Source organism: Choristoneura fumiferana, chromosome 7, assembly GCF_025370935.1.
Source record: "Choristoneura fumiferana chromosome 7, NRCan_CFum_1, whole genome shotgun sequence".
NCBI lineage: Eukaryota > Metazoa > Arthropoda > Insecta > Lepidoptera > Tortricidae > Choristoneura > Choristoneura fumiferana.
Window position 1 is genome coordinate 4,232,279 of NC_133478.1, and position 15,780 is coordinate 4,248,058.

Below are 15,780 nucleotides of genomic sequence, written 5' to 3' on the forward strand. Positions count from 1 at the left end.
TAAATATACTACTTCGAATAAATATCCTAGTAATAACGCAGAATATAAAACTCCATTAGTAAAAACAACAATATCGTATCGCCGAAATCGCCGAATGATTGTTTGTCCTAATGTAATGTTTGTTCTATAAGTAGCCGATTAAGGCGATTAAGGGTGTTATGACGTATTTTCAGTTTCAGGTGTTAGTACAATCGATCATTAGGACAGACTACATTATGATAAACAACGTTAGGCGATACGACGTGCTCCCAAAAAAAACAGTCTTACCAATGACGTACCTATTCAATCAGGTGGTCAATTGTTTTCCTTGTTTCGCCGCGTTCACTTTCACCACATCCTAGTCACCCATGGTACGTGACACTCATGGCGATCGTGGCCCAGTGACACGGCAATATGGCTTTTCACGGTCGCACGAAAGTGACCACCTGACCATTGATTTGAAACACATTTACACGGCTTCAAAATTTGGGATAGAAGTAAAGCATTTAATTTCAAATAAAAAAAAAACTTTGAACTAACTTCAATAAAGCACAAAAATAAGTAAAAAAGCGAATTATATAAGTAATTTAAGTCTGTTACAGTAGCTTAATATCATCTACTGGTAATCTTTTAACAAAATATCCTTCCCTTCCTTCGAAGAGAGCACGCCCCTTTTCATAAATGAGACAGGCGATAACTCACAATTTCTCTAGCCAGCGATGTATTTCGAATTGCCGTAGTCACGTTTATAAAATACCTATGGGCCTGTTTAAGATTGCCGCCGTGTCGCTGCTTGTCGAAAGCAGTTAAAAGATGAAGATCCATAAAAGAGAAGAATATTCTGAAATAAAGCTTTTTGTATCTGGTCTAGCATGAGTTGCTTTGATTGGGGCCGTCACCAGAATATAATATAAAGAAAAGAAAGGAAAACATTTATTCGTGACATTTTTTACAAATAAAAGAAAAAAAAAGGAAAAAATAATCAATAATCAATAATTAATATCTGTTTGTAATGTTATATTGAGAGAATAAGTAGGTGAATAATTTCTATGCCCCTTTGACAATTAAATACCCATAAAACTAGGTTTAGATTGTGCAACTATCTTGACGGCTCCCTCCTCTGATGAATTTGAGAGGCGACAACTATCGATCGACGTGAGATTCATGAAACAAATCCTTATAATAGATTTACAACTGATAGATCAGTGATCGGAACCCTGTGTCATGCATGAAATACTTTGTAATTTGCCAGGAAAAAGAGGTTAAAAGTTACGTCGATAACAGGAATAATTTACTAGTTAGTATAGTAGACTGTTGGGCGGCTTTTTTTACTAACACCAATGCACTGTCGGCCTAATAGAGATGTTAAAACATAGCAAGACTTCAATCTTAGCATTACATATAGCACTCAGAAACAACGGATCGCTGCATATCATCCGTTTGGATCGGACTTGCAACATTTCGGTAAATGCCGCACAAAAGTTCAAGTGAACAATGGATCGGTCTGTGTTGAAAGGGACCAGCTATGTGGAATAAATCAAATGGGTGTGCATAAATTAATAGATTCCGGGATGATAAATTGGTTCACAATGTACCTAGTAGGCTGCTGATAAAGAAAACTTGTTATCGCTCTCCGATACTTTAATTTACATGTAAGATGTTGCTTTCGGTCATGTAATTGTAATGCATGACGTCAAATACATGTCCTGCACATGCAGCTAATAGTGGATAAACCCCAAATGAGAATCCCAACAATGTACTATATTGTAATAACATCTGTACTTACATTAATTTCTAGCAATAAATGAATTGAATTGAATTGAGAGTAAATCAATGACACATTTCCATTTGCTTCAGATAATAATCACAAGTTGACTGGTACAGAGCCAATCACATAACATTCACCGAAAATTTTCAACAAAACGACCGGCTTCCAATTAGTGGTTGTTTTGTATGATGCGTTTATTGCAATCTTCAGCCGAAGATATTTGGCAATCGGCTATTGTGATGATACGGAAGTCTAAACGTTGCGTGGGTAGTTAGATTAGATATTAGTAACCACAAGATACTCGTAGCTTAATGCCAGTCCTCTGGTTAGTTGAGTAGATCATAAATATTTATGTCTCTGTGCGGGTTAGGGCCAGTTCACACACGATGCGATGGAGCACATTTCATTGAGAGAATATGTCAAATGAACATTTAGCTGATGTCTGAAGCGAAAAGCGTCAAAGACATGACATCATTTTGGATGAAAATTTCCGATAAAATATCTTTTGAAAACGAACAAAATATTTAGATATTTTGCTCAAGTAGGAACGAAATTCTCCGGATTTATATTGTGATTGTAAACCCTTGTTTACACTAGGTATACTACCACGACCCAGCAGCTAGCTCCTTTAACCTACCTAACTAACCTACGCGCATAAGTTTTTCTTGATAAAAAAAATAACACAATATTTTTTTGTCATCCAGCATATGCCTATGTGTATCAAATCCTAAATCAATCCGTCTATCGTGGCGATAGCAAAAATACATCTAAAAAGTTGACTGTCATACTGGCAACATCAATCTACTGACGAATTTGAGTTATATCCGACCTTATCGTAAATTGAAAGTAATTTTTATATTAGCGAATCATTACTAAAGTTGATATAGAAACAGAAGAACTGCATTATGTAAAGATAATTGAAATTGAAAGACCAGTAGTCGTATATAAGTGAATATAATGTATTGCAATAATACTATTGCTGTGCAACCAGTAGTCTAAGTCGGAATTGGTTTGTCGTAACAAATGTAATTCTATCTCATTGGTGTCCCTACATTATGTTACTACTTACTAACCAACCTTTACAAAGGCAGTATTATGTTACGTGTAATATTTAATTTAATATTTTTTTAATATTATGGGACACTTGACACCAATTGACCTAGTCCCAAACTAAGCAAAGCACTATGGACACTAGGCAACGGATAAACATACTTATATAGATAAATACATATTAAACATCCAAGACCCGAGAACAAACATTCAATGAAATATGTATGCCTGTTGGCCATTTATGCTTAATTATTGTAAACTTGTATATCCCATCAGTATTACGAATTTTTTTTGAATATTTAAATATTAGTCATCAAATGTGCCTACATCTTGCACCCTGGACGATGACGATGATGATGAAAATTCGTGGAATCGCGGCTATTTTTTTCACCAATTATTTAGAGAGAGATAAAATCTAAAAAATGTCTCTCTTTATTTTTACAAAACAATCACAGATCACGTAGATTATCAAGAACTTACCAAAGAATAGTGAATTGTGCCGACGGCCCTTCTACCGCAGCGACAACGTCCAGCACGCCTCCGGCCGTTTTTTACGTCAATTAGCAATGAGCACGGAATTCCTAGGAGCCTGTCCAACCGCTTCCTAATGAGTCGGACCAGACATTTGCACAATCAACGCACGCGCCGCTTTTGCTGTCACTTTTTTTGTTAATAAAACATATTACGTGCACTTAGGTCGTATCATAAGTATACGACTTCTAAAATTGTCTGGTGATAGGTTATCGTTTTGAAAAGAAAGTTATCGTTTTGAAAGGGGATACTATATATAAGGAGAAAATTCTGAGAGCATCAAATAGAAGTAACAAAGCTAAATCACTCTTAATATAGTCGATAATTGAGATTTTCGTCCTTGCATTTGCGTACAATACCTATACATATACTCCCTAGCCAACTATTTTCACGTTCCAGTCTTTATTTATATTCAACGTTTTCTTTTTCAACTTCAAACTTAACATGAAGGAAAGTGGTGTTAAAAACTTATATCATACATAATCTACGTTTCTTTAAAAACTCCATCAACTTAGTCATAATTACAGTACATTACCTACAAACTGTACCTCGACGATATCTTTATCCTCATTACTATCGCATCACCCAAAATGTTCGGAGAAGTTAAAAAGTACAGATGAATTGCACCGACCTATCCCACTTCGACGTGTATTATCCCCCCCTATCGATGCCAGGGTTAGTGCATCCGTTAACCTGATTTAGTTTATGACGCACATCAAATTAGGGCCACCTCAATCATTATTGCATTGCACTAACCTAACGTCCAATAGGACGCAGGTAAACGGGTTGGCTTCATAATTTGGTTACTCTTTTAATTAGTAGGTATGCGGTAAACGTCCTTCTAGAACACGAATTGTTATCATTTCAAAACACTCATGAATTATAATACAAGTTATATAAAATCTGCAGTGGAATAAGTACAGTCCATGTACCTACATTCAATGGTTACCTCGGACCTCAGTTGCGAAAGTCAGACGTTTTATATATTCTGCGTTTACTTACAAGTATTCAAGTATTCTTTCTGAGGTTTTCGAAATTCATATGCGGAATTACATTTGAAATTTACCACGAGCTTTTCGGTGAAGGAAAACATCGCGAGGAAACCTGCACAAACCTGCGAAGCAATTCAATGGTGCGTGTGAAGTTCCCAATCCGCACTGGGCCCGCGTGGGAACTATGGCCCAAGCCCTCTTGTTCTGAGAGGAGGCCTGTGCCCAGCAGTGGGACGTATATAGGCTGGGATGGATGGATGGATTCTTTATTACATTTCGAGTTTCTAGAACGTTATTTATGATAGAATATTATTATGTAAATTGCTGTTTCATTTTCAAAAGCTATAAAAATGAATCTAAAATTACCAACTTCAAACTGATCTACTTTCCGAGCTCATAAATTGACAAACTGTCAAGTCCAATAGCTTACTATTGATAATAAAAATATTTTCATGTTGTAAAGGCATTAAATATATATCTAATACATCCTAAGCGTTGCGTCAGTGAAGAAAGTTTGATCAAACATTGTCGCTTTTACGTTACTGTTATGTTATACGTGGATTATTTCACTCTTACCGTCGGAATACCGTTAGGTGAGATGTAATGTAGTCAGTTGGTCGTCGGACTATGTGAGTGTTAGGTTAGAGGTTAGAATGATTTCGTGGACGGCATGTATAAGTTTTTACAAAAAGTTGGAGCTAAGCAGGTGATTATAAATATTAGTGATTGTAAAGAAATAACAGCTATAGCCATACACTTAAAAATATGTAAAATTAGAGCTATGAAAGCATCCTTAGGATATATAGATAAGTGCGGAAAAGATATATTTTCTTAATTTTATTGTGGCATTAAGGGACCAAAACGATTTGTATTGTTTGAAGGATATTTTGTTACTTACATTCGTTATATTTTAACATTTACACCGATCTGTGTGGTCGATTGTCAGATAGCAATTGTAAAGGGGTAAGTAAAGCTTCAACCGCTTTGTCATATTATGATGAGTTCCGGATATAGATGTCTATGACGGAGAACTAAACACCTATGCAATGCCTATTAGGTATACGAAAACAATTTCTGTACTTACTACTACGGTCGAACTGTTTTTTAAATTTAAATATGGCAATTCATCTTTTGTAAACGAAGTTCTATCTAAACACAATCGTTGTTGTAACTGGTAAATACTTAGATGCCTACATAAATGAACGTCATCATGATCACCCTGATCCCTGAGACTCTTAGCTTTGAACGACACACCACTGTACTGTTACAGTTGCTATCTTCGCGAAGACATTTTTTCTGTACACCTGATTGTTTTAAAATATTAGGAGCCAAGACCGATCGTATTGCAAGCATATCCAAACCACATTTTCATCTAAATACCATAATTCCGTTCCCCAATTGCCAAACGAAATGATGGATTGACAGGAACAGTCATTTCATTAAACGGGGGCATTGAACGAAACACATTCTGTGATTGATATTGTTTATTTACCATTCGGTGTAAATTACTCCAGTGATCAATCAAGGTTTTCATTTGTGCGAGGAAACTTTCGGATTCCTTTGCTATGTACGTGTATCTACTAACTGTGATTTGTTTAACAAAAACTGTACTGCCGCCTTTTTTATTAGGATATCGCTATTTGTTGCTACAACAACAAGCCTTATTAGGCTTCCTTGTAAGTCTTTGATCCACTTCCAATTGTCAATAGAAATAAGATCATTAAATTTTATCATTCTAATGCATGACGTAGCATTGACTTAGAGTGTAATTGACTTAGCATAATTTCGTATTACTTATGAATTACTTATAAATAGATTTTGTATTTATATCACGTTAATGTGTCTACATTAAATTGTTATTTTGTGCCCTTCCAGCAGGGCATCATGGACTGACCTAATTCTTTATCTTAATATTTTTAGGGTTCCGTACCTCGAAAGGAAAAAACGGAACCCTTATAGGATCACTTTGTTGTCCGTCCGTCCGTCTGTCAAGACCCTTTTTCTCAGGAACGCGTGGACGTATCAAGCTGAAATTGATATCGAATACTCAAATCTGCGGTCCCTTGAAGCCCTGAAAAAATCAAACTTCTAAGTTAACGCAATCAAAATTTACAGTCATTAAACAACGTCTTTCCATAAAAAAACGCCAGCAAAAAAACGCCCGAAAAAAAAACTCCGACAAAAAAACGCCGCCAAAAAGTACAACTAAAAAGTAAAAAATAATTATGCACTACCTAGCTGTTGCCCGCGACTTCATCTGCGAAGAATTCGTTTATCCCTATCCCGCGGGGACTATGCTGCTTTCCCGCAATATTAGCCTAAGTTAATTGAGTATAAGTACCTATTAATTTTTTTTTTATCTAAGCGTCGTCGGTGTCGGGGGACCGCTAAGGTTAACAGGAAACTAAAGTACATATGTTGTATTTTTTTAAGTATTGACTCGTCTACGCAAGATAGTGCAAGCAATTAAAGTACCTTATATATATTAAATTTTTAACAGGAGTTTTTTTTCCCTCAGGGCCTACCGTCGTGGTCGCGCGGGCTGGAGGCGGCGGAGGCTGCGCGCGCGCGCCTCGTGCGCTGGGCGTGCGGAGAGGCGCCCGCGCCCGAGGACCCCCCGCGGAAGAAGATGCCGCACGCGCTCCGCCGCCGGTGGCCGCTGTGCCCCTGTCTACAGGTACGGGTACCATTGACAGCTCTAGCTGTAGCTAGGGTTGCCATGTGGCAAAATGAAATGTCCTGACGAAAATCCTTACTTCACCGTAAAAGTCCTGGAATTTCTTGTGTCAGAGATTTGACGTAGGTTGAAAGACGCACTTGAGTGTTTAGCTAAAGAAAATGAGATTTCTTTAGCTAAAGTTTATCATGAAAACGTATATTACTATTTTTATTTAATGAGGTCATTTCTAAAAACCTTGACACTTCCCAAGTCCGGCCCCAATCCTGACAAAGGGTCAAAAATTCTGACATATCAGGTCAGGACAAATCCTGACGTATGGCAACCCTAGCTGTAGCCCCATTGTACCGTCATTTTACCTTTCTGTCATTTTTTACATGTCTTAAATAATGTGTTAATTATTATTTATTTTACTCGTGAATAATGATATTTTATAAAAATAGACTACTCTGATCAAAATAGAGACATACCTTAAAGCGAAGAGTGAGAAATGGGCGAGTTAGCTAAGGTATGTCTTTGGATGCAACACTTCGCAGTTAGTATTTGTGTATTTACTGAAACTGACAGACTAGTGACACAAGTACGTAGATGTATAGCAAAACGGGCGAGGCTTTCTGGCGGGAGTCGAGTTGTTACAAGAACTATCTGTGTTTTGTGTTACAAGACTACGCCACTGCTGTCTAAATTTATCGTATATCTGTGGGTTCAACACTTTCAACTACGTTCATTAGCTACTACGTAAAGCTGATGAGCTTCTGAGAATAACAGAACTAGTAATCGGTATCAGTATCTGGTACTAAAGCGTTGACGCCAGTCGTTATCCACGTGGTAAGAACTAATCTAATCAGTAATCAGGTCAATGTCATAAGCGGTGGAAATGTAAAAGGCGAAAAGTTAAAGAAAACGTGAAATTAAAAGTGTTCTATTGGATTATGTACTTACAATAATTTTCTAAAAAATAACGTTCTCTTCTGTCTCTATTGGCCTTCATTGTATAGTATTTTGTTGAATCCAATTAAGTAATTAAAAATCGTTCCTTGTTGGTCTAGCTAACAAAGTTTTTGTATCTGCATTAATATTTCATCATATAATTAGCATCGCTACAAAAACCTTGATTTAAGACCTGTTTAATGCTATTTTGGGTAGAAAACTTGTTTTATAAATATTTATTTATGTTTAATCTTGTGTCATTTTCGACTTAAATGCGTCATTGGATTTACCTAATTTTGAAATTTGCGATAGAAGTGTAATTTCCGCTCAGATTAATCTGTATAATTTATTTGTAAGACCTAACCTACTTATGCAAAATTGGTTAATCCCGCTAATCTATCATGATCATTGGTTAGTTTATTAATGTCATAGCAATAAAATATGAATACATGTTTATAAAATTCTCTTAGAGCTGAATAAATTTCGAAATGAAGTTTGCATCTTGTAAATGTATACGCTTGAGTTATCAATGCATTTCCTGTATATCTTCATTATAATACTTCAATATGTACGTTTCCAAACTAAAGAGAGCATTTTGTCATGTTACCAAATCCTGATTCTTTTCAACGTTAAAAATTTTGAACATTCCTGTTTTTACAAAAGGGGAAAGTTTAATATCTGCTGTGTTTCCATTTAATAAACCAGTCATGACTTAGGCGTAGACCTTTACTAACTAGCAAGTAAATCAAACCAGAATCTAGTGCTTCGCGTGCACCGTTCCAGAACATATCAATATCCTAGAGATCAGTATCCGTTACGTGGCTATCGCGTTACGTTTGATCTCCAAGTTGTATATCAAACATATCGTTATAGTACTTTCACTGTCAAAGTATCTTGTACGACTGAATGTTTAAATAATTTTGGTACTCGCGATGTTGTCACAAATACGTAGATGATTATTTTTGGAAGTACTGAATCGATTTAAAAATTAATCTGAAGCTTATTAACATAAGAATAATTTCCATTAATATGGACGAGGAACATTATATGGATCACTGTAGTATTCCGCTCAATGTCGTTGCTATCTTAGTGATGTTGGCTGCCTTTTGTCACTCCCCGGCCGGCAGTGAATCGTGGCGAAGTTACATGGACGCACGCACGTGCTATCGCCATTTTGATTTTTTTAGGATTTTACCCGACTGCGAAGAAGGAGGGTTATTTATACAAGTGCTTTATGATTAGAATAATGAGAGAATAGTAAAGCATTTTGTGAAGAGCAATTTTTGTAAATGTCAAATAAATTCTGGACTAGGTAATAAGTGCCAATTACAAATTTTTTGCTTAAAATTTCTATGTTTTATTTAATAAAGTCTGGTATAGTCCATATTTCATTCCATTTCATCCTGGGAAGATGCAAAGCTTCTGTAGAATGCCTTCAACGTTGTGGGGAATAGGCCACATTCACATCATAGCGTACGCGCATTAGTCAGGTTTCATAATCATCGCTGATGTTGGGAAAGTGACCGCTAAGCTGAAATGGGATTGGGCCGGGCATATTGCCGGATGCACCCTCAAAGATGGGCAGGCTGAGGCTTAGATGGCGAGGTGACCTGGACGCAGAACTGAGAGAGTGGCTGGATGTGGCTCCGGATAGGGAGATGTGGAGGTCAAGCAGGGAGGCCTATGCCCAGCAGTGGGACACATATAGGCTAACAAATAAAAAACATCCTTATAAATCGATCAGTTTTGTTATGGACTGCCGGTGTGTTTTACACAATCAGTTCTGCTTAGCTCCCTTTTCTTAATTTGAATTGCCTTCTTCAATATGTTTATATTAGGTAAGTATATAAGTCTTAGATTATACCCTGTCACATTCGTTCTGCTTCTGAGCTGAAACTGGTCCGCATTTACTATCACATTTCACAGCCACTTGCTATAGGATTAATACTCTACAATTGCCGCAGTTATGACTCTCGCTACAGCTTTGAATTATGTGATAATTAAACGATTTATGCCGCTCTGTTTGAATAAGTTAAAACACTTGTAAACAGGGCTGACTCGTTCATTTGTTTTGAAAGTCGCTCTCACAACCAAGACAGTACAGATAAACAAGAATCTGCATAAGAAGAAAGTACACAAGCTTTAACGGAAAAGAAAACTCAATGCTCCAAAATTAATAGCCTCGAAGTTCCAATTTCCGCGACGTTGAGCGATGGCTTCACTAAATGCCCGTGCTTTCCCTAATCATTCACACCTATACATTATCATCAGTTCCTATGTTAATTAAGATTTATTCTCCCACAATGGACTAGGGTCGGCCCTATGCCGGCCGGCTCTATCAGAAACCAGTTCGGATTGGAAAGCCACCGGAGATGTCGGTCAATACATATTTTAAACAACTGGCGGAGATGCGTTGCGACTTGCGACCACGTGTTGCGCGAAACTGCACGATACCGGTGTGATGTGAACTGTATTGTCTTGAAATGCTTATAAGAATGTTTGAGTTTATTCCGCGAGGTCTAATTCAGTTGCTATTTTAATGTGACCATTCTTGATAACGTCTGTCATTTCCCTGAAATACTATACTGATTTTAGTACCTATTGGAAAATCACGTAATCATAATTATAGTTTAATCAATTACTGAGCCATTCCTGCATCGTTAATCTTCTACAGCGAAGTCATAAACATAAACACTCAGTGGATACCTACCATCAAGTGTGTACGTTCATGTCCCTACAGTGACACGAGGATTCAACCTCCGACCTTTCGCTTGTCGTTTACAAATATACACTAACTACCGCCAGCATTCGTACGTCAATCAATAAAGATCCTGATTGAAATCGGTTTCCCTCATTTGGATTGAGCCGCCAAAAACAAATTGTATATCTTCCTTAATTGTGTATGTTCTTCTAATACGCAACACGCCAAAGTAAAAGCTAAGGGAACATTTGTTTTGATAGAGTTAAACAATCGACTTGATTGAAGTTAATGATGGTGATTTAAGAAAGTTACTGTCAATAAATTGATTGGCATTACACGCTTCTATTGACGAATCAAAACAAACTAGCAGTGCACGCGGGTCAACAGTAATTGAATAGAAGATGCATTGTTAACGAACTATTAAAGAATACAACGAGACCTATCATGGCTTCGGATTTGAAACCGTTGCGTTGATATTTACGCAACTGCGCTCTAACATGGATTTGCCATTACGAAAAGGTCAGAATGCGTTACCATTTTTAATATTTTCAAGTCAAAACATTTGATTGAAGAAACGGATAAAGCTGATTGGTTCCTTTTGTAGCTGGTTACCATTTACGAAATAATATAAACAAGGTCAAAGTCACGTTGCGCTCGCGCTTATCGCAGAGTCGTTAAAGGAGCTGTCCGTCAGACAAAGAATTCTTAAGGGCTATTCGAGTAGCGACAGCGGGCATAATTAGACGTCAATTGGATGTTTAATCGAACAGTAGCGAGACAATACGTCTTGATGTATCGACGGAAGCAGTCATTGAGGCCAGACGAGTTGTCAAATTGATTGAGACATAATGCATGGCGCCAGGAGTGCAGTGTTTTCTAAGTGAACATTCAGCCAGTACAGTACAGATATTGCATGTCGCATTCTGTTGTGAATATTTCATGTTAATTAACAGTGATCATGAGTTGTATTGACACGAAAAAGCATACCAAAGGATTTTTTACGTTGAAAAGAAAACTAAGCCTCGCCTTACATAGCGTAAGTATACGGATCTTTCAATAAACACGTCAGATTGCACAGACTTTAAAGTGATAATGTTTCCGAGAACTGCACGAGCGGTGCCGTTTTCTTTTGAAGATCCTCGCCTAAATTATTTGATCAGCGGACGGCTTCCAAGGATCGCTGCGCCGGAGCAAGTTCAGAGTTATTGTAAATACTTTTTATGGATGTTTGAACCGAGTTGTAAATGTTGAGTTAGCGATCCGTGCTGCCCTTATGAGCGTAAATAATTTAGCGGCCAGACGACGGTCCCAGTGAAATCATCGACAGAAATACTGACGCATAACGCTTCATACAGAGGGTTATCGCTTTTAGATCATTTGGCATGTTAAGCTTTCTCACTTGGTTTTCTCCATGGTCATAAAAAGATAATTGCTTCGCCACCCGAAGCATAATTAATTAAATCCATCCAAGTGACAAAAAATCCAGTAAGTAATTACTTTTTTTTCTCGATTCTCATCAAATCTTGAATGGCAATAGGCAAAGTTACGAAAATCTTAGAATTTCACTACCTACTGAAAGTGAATTAAATATAGTATTTTTCTCATTATTAAAATTTTACGATTTCATATTATTCTTGCACTCGCCCTATTGTTTACTATAATGGTGATATAAACAGTTAGATAGCTATTGTTTGCAGTTTCATCATTTAATGGATTAACTCTTTCCTGTAGATATTAATTGTTTTCTTTGGGATTTGTTATTTTATGTAAGCTATTTAAATGAGATATTATGGTTAATTAGCCCTGAGTCGCGTCTTCGCTTGCGCGGACTAACTTCTAGCAGTTAAATTGATATTCTAGGATTTCACTAAATTCCTATGGGAGTTCCCATTTTTACATCGTGCTCTGTATCGCGTCTCTCTTTAGCTAGGCCTGGCGGTTGTGGTTTTGAGATTTTACATGACTCCATACCGATCCGAGCTGCTCGCTGTAATTGTTTTGGCTAGTGAATCAAAGATTATCCGTCATAATCGCATGGCTGAAGCTATGTATCTATCTACTAATATCTTGATATGAAAGTGTTAACCCTGGATCTCAATGGTTTCGCGAGACGTTAGTGACAATTCAAGGAATTGCGTCCAGTCAGGCGCCGTTTAAGGGTCGGAATTGGACGATGACTCAACACTCGTTGCGATTGTGACTTATAAGGCATGTCAATATTTGCCGCAAAAGGTCCCGCTGTATATCGTGTTGGGGCTCCGATTAATATTGGATAGATCAGGAAATTGGTTGATTAAATTAATCGCGATACAAGTTACTTTAGCACATGAGATGTCTCGAAGAAATAACATAGGTGGCCGTTTTGTTTTTTTTTAGTTTTAATTATGTTAGTCGTGTTTCGGTTTAGGGCTGGGCTATTTTATAAACATCTTACTTGACACAATGGCCTAGAGTGGCTTGGATAAGTCATACGTGTCGGTACAACAGTCTCCTAATCGTGAGTCCACAATTCCACATTTATATGTATCATCTTAGCGTATTGTATCTCGTAGCACCAACGCGTATAGGTAGTGCCACCAGAGTTGAGGTCACGCACACAATAACATGTCATGTAGTGTACTCATTCATTTAATTCATTATTATTTTATGCAATCAGTTCTTTATGTAGCTGTGTGTGTAATCATTCACTTCGACTCTCGTGGCACTACCTATATCATCGTTCCTATATTATCGGATCGTTAAAATTAGGGCTCGAAAAGATACACTACCGTGTAAAATGGTATAGTACCACACTCGTTGGTGCTACGCGACGGAGATACGACACGCTAAAATGGTACAAATGTGTATCTACCCTAAGAGAAGGGTCACTTAACACATTATAAGTTATGGATATCACGGAAGTATGTGGATGTTTTGTGCCATGTTTCTCGGATACAGTGACTTAAACGTGTCACAATGCAATTAATTACCGATTATGGTAATCATCTCGTGTATTCGTTTCGGATTGCGACAGCCATTTTGTTTTTTCTTCCTTTCCGTCCGTCACAGCGTTTCCTTATTGGCTATACGCCGTTTAAGGAAATGCAGTCTTCCTCGTTTTAAAATTTAACTTTTGCAATTTAAATTGACATTCTTTTTCTGTCTCGGGTTGTATTTCATTTTGCAGACAAATCGCTGTTCAGGGCTGATTTATATCTTCATTTTGAGCGTTTCGTAACAATGTTCTCAATTTTAAATGATAATTAAGTACTTATTGCAGGATGTTGCATAATTTTACTGAGCAATTGGACGGGGTAAAGTACTGCGGTAAACAGTATGACATGTGAATCCGATTTCCACTTTACGGCCGGATACGGTGATGTGTTGTTTTAAAATATTTCATAAATTTAAGGGCTTGATAATTCACTGAGTATACACTTAAAAACACCGACCGCCCGACGTGTTCTGGATTTCGTACTCGGTACCTAAAGCCAGGAGTACCTGTAAGTGCCTATAGCTTACACATTTTTGTGTAAGTAGCTGGTACACAAATGTTAAACTTCGTACAAGCAAAAATCTCGAGCACGTAAAGACACGAACGACAGTCTTGTGTATTCTCAGCCTAATAGGTACCAACGGGGACCTTCTTCATTAGGTCCATTAATCTATCCATCCGTCGGTCACAGAGCTGTGCCTTTTAAACCGTAATAGATGGGCAATTTCACAACCAGTAAACAAAATAAAGATAAAGTATTTTTAAAAACTATTAACAACAGTTACCTACTAAAATCGAACAAGGTTGAAAAACGAAGTTGTCACGCGGTAGCCCTAATACTTTTGTTGACAGCCTAATGACAGCTGTGTTTAGTTCTGCTACTCACCGTTAGAGGGCGCTGTTTTAAAAGCGTAAATATTCACATGAATGCTAGCTACATTTTATTATATTAAAAATAAGTACTCAAAAAGGGTCCTGAATAAAAACAGCTAATTTCCTGAGTATTTATAGCTTATTAAAAAATTACACTCTCGCCGTCTTACGGCGTGTAGTCGATCAGCTGATTCGGACAGCTGATCGCAGGTCAACGACCTTTATAAAGGAAAGCTCGGCTGAAAGCTTGACTTTCTTCGAGCACATCTAAGAGCAGAAAGCAGCACTGAAAAGCCCTAAGCTGATAAATTATTTTTTTACCTATTTAATTTACTTAATATCTTCACATCGCCGAACTCAAGATGACTCCCTACGGAGTAGAACTCTCCGAGGTCCTCTCAACGTCTGCACCTCCAGTAACCACCTGGCCAGCGCACCGGCTGCTCAAGAGGCTTCCGACCAGCACGTCAAGCCGCTACTCCACCTGCGCCACCTGAACACCCGGGCCAAGGGAGTTGCCTGCCTGTAATTCCTGAACCAACCACTTGTACGAACCTACGCCCTGAAATCTCATGCCGCGTTCTGTAGGAGAGCCTAATTGAATAAATCGAGTCTTCAGATAATTCATTGTTTACTTTCTCTCCTACAAGCTGACCCGCTAGCCGCTAAGCGCGACAATGTATTCTCATACAAGAAACGTGTAAAAGTAACTTTATTTGGCGGGGTTGCGAAAACGACGTGATTTGATATTACATGTACTTACACGTCTTGACTAGGAGGCTAGTTTGTTTAGCATCTCAGCGCTGTCAATCGCTAGTCACTAAGGCATTTCTTGACTACAGCATCTTTAACCCGCATTTTATTTACAGAATGACGAGCCCCCCGAGATCACGTACTGCGTTGTGGGAGGCGAGGGAGGGTTGGCGTTACAGGCCGTCACTCCTACACACCCTATGCCACCGCAGGATGAGTTGGACGCCAAATTTGCCGAGCTCGTGGTAAGTGTACCAGTGATCTTTCAACGACGATGAACAAAGCCTCGCTAGATAGGTAGATGCGTTCTATTGGCTGGGTGAACGCAAAAGTGGCATAAGTTAAAATGTTAAAGTAACTTTTGCATTCACATAGCAAATTAAATAAAAGTTTGATTGCACACCTCTCAAAATTTGTTTACTTTTTTCTTATAGTATCTATAATCTGGTTTAAAATTGTAAGGTTTACTTGTAGTACCTAGTCGTAGCAGGCGTGTTACTGGTGAATAAATGGAGGTCATTAATTGTAATTTTGTTAATTGAAATGTTTTGT

The 15,780-nt window shown here is 37.8% G+C and overlaps 1 protein-coding gene across 1 annotated transcript in view; it reads left to right on the top strand.

The window, feature by feature from the left end:
- DAAM (disheveled-associated activator of morphogenesis-like protein) overlaps positions 1-15,780 on the top strand; it is a 70,236-nt gene that overhangs the window by 22,910 nt on the left and 31,546 nt on the right. Inside the window, 2 exon segments of the mRNA XM_074089881.1 lie at positions 6,839-6,997; positions 15,345-15,473. Of these exon segments, the coding sequence (XP_073945982.1) occupies positions 6,839-6,997; positions 15,345-15,473 (288 nt within the window).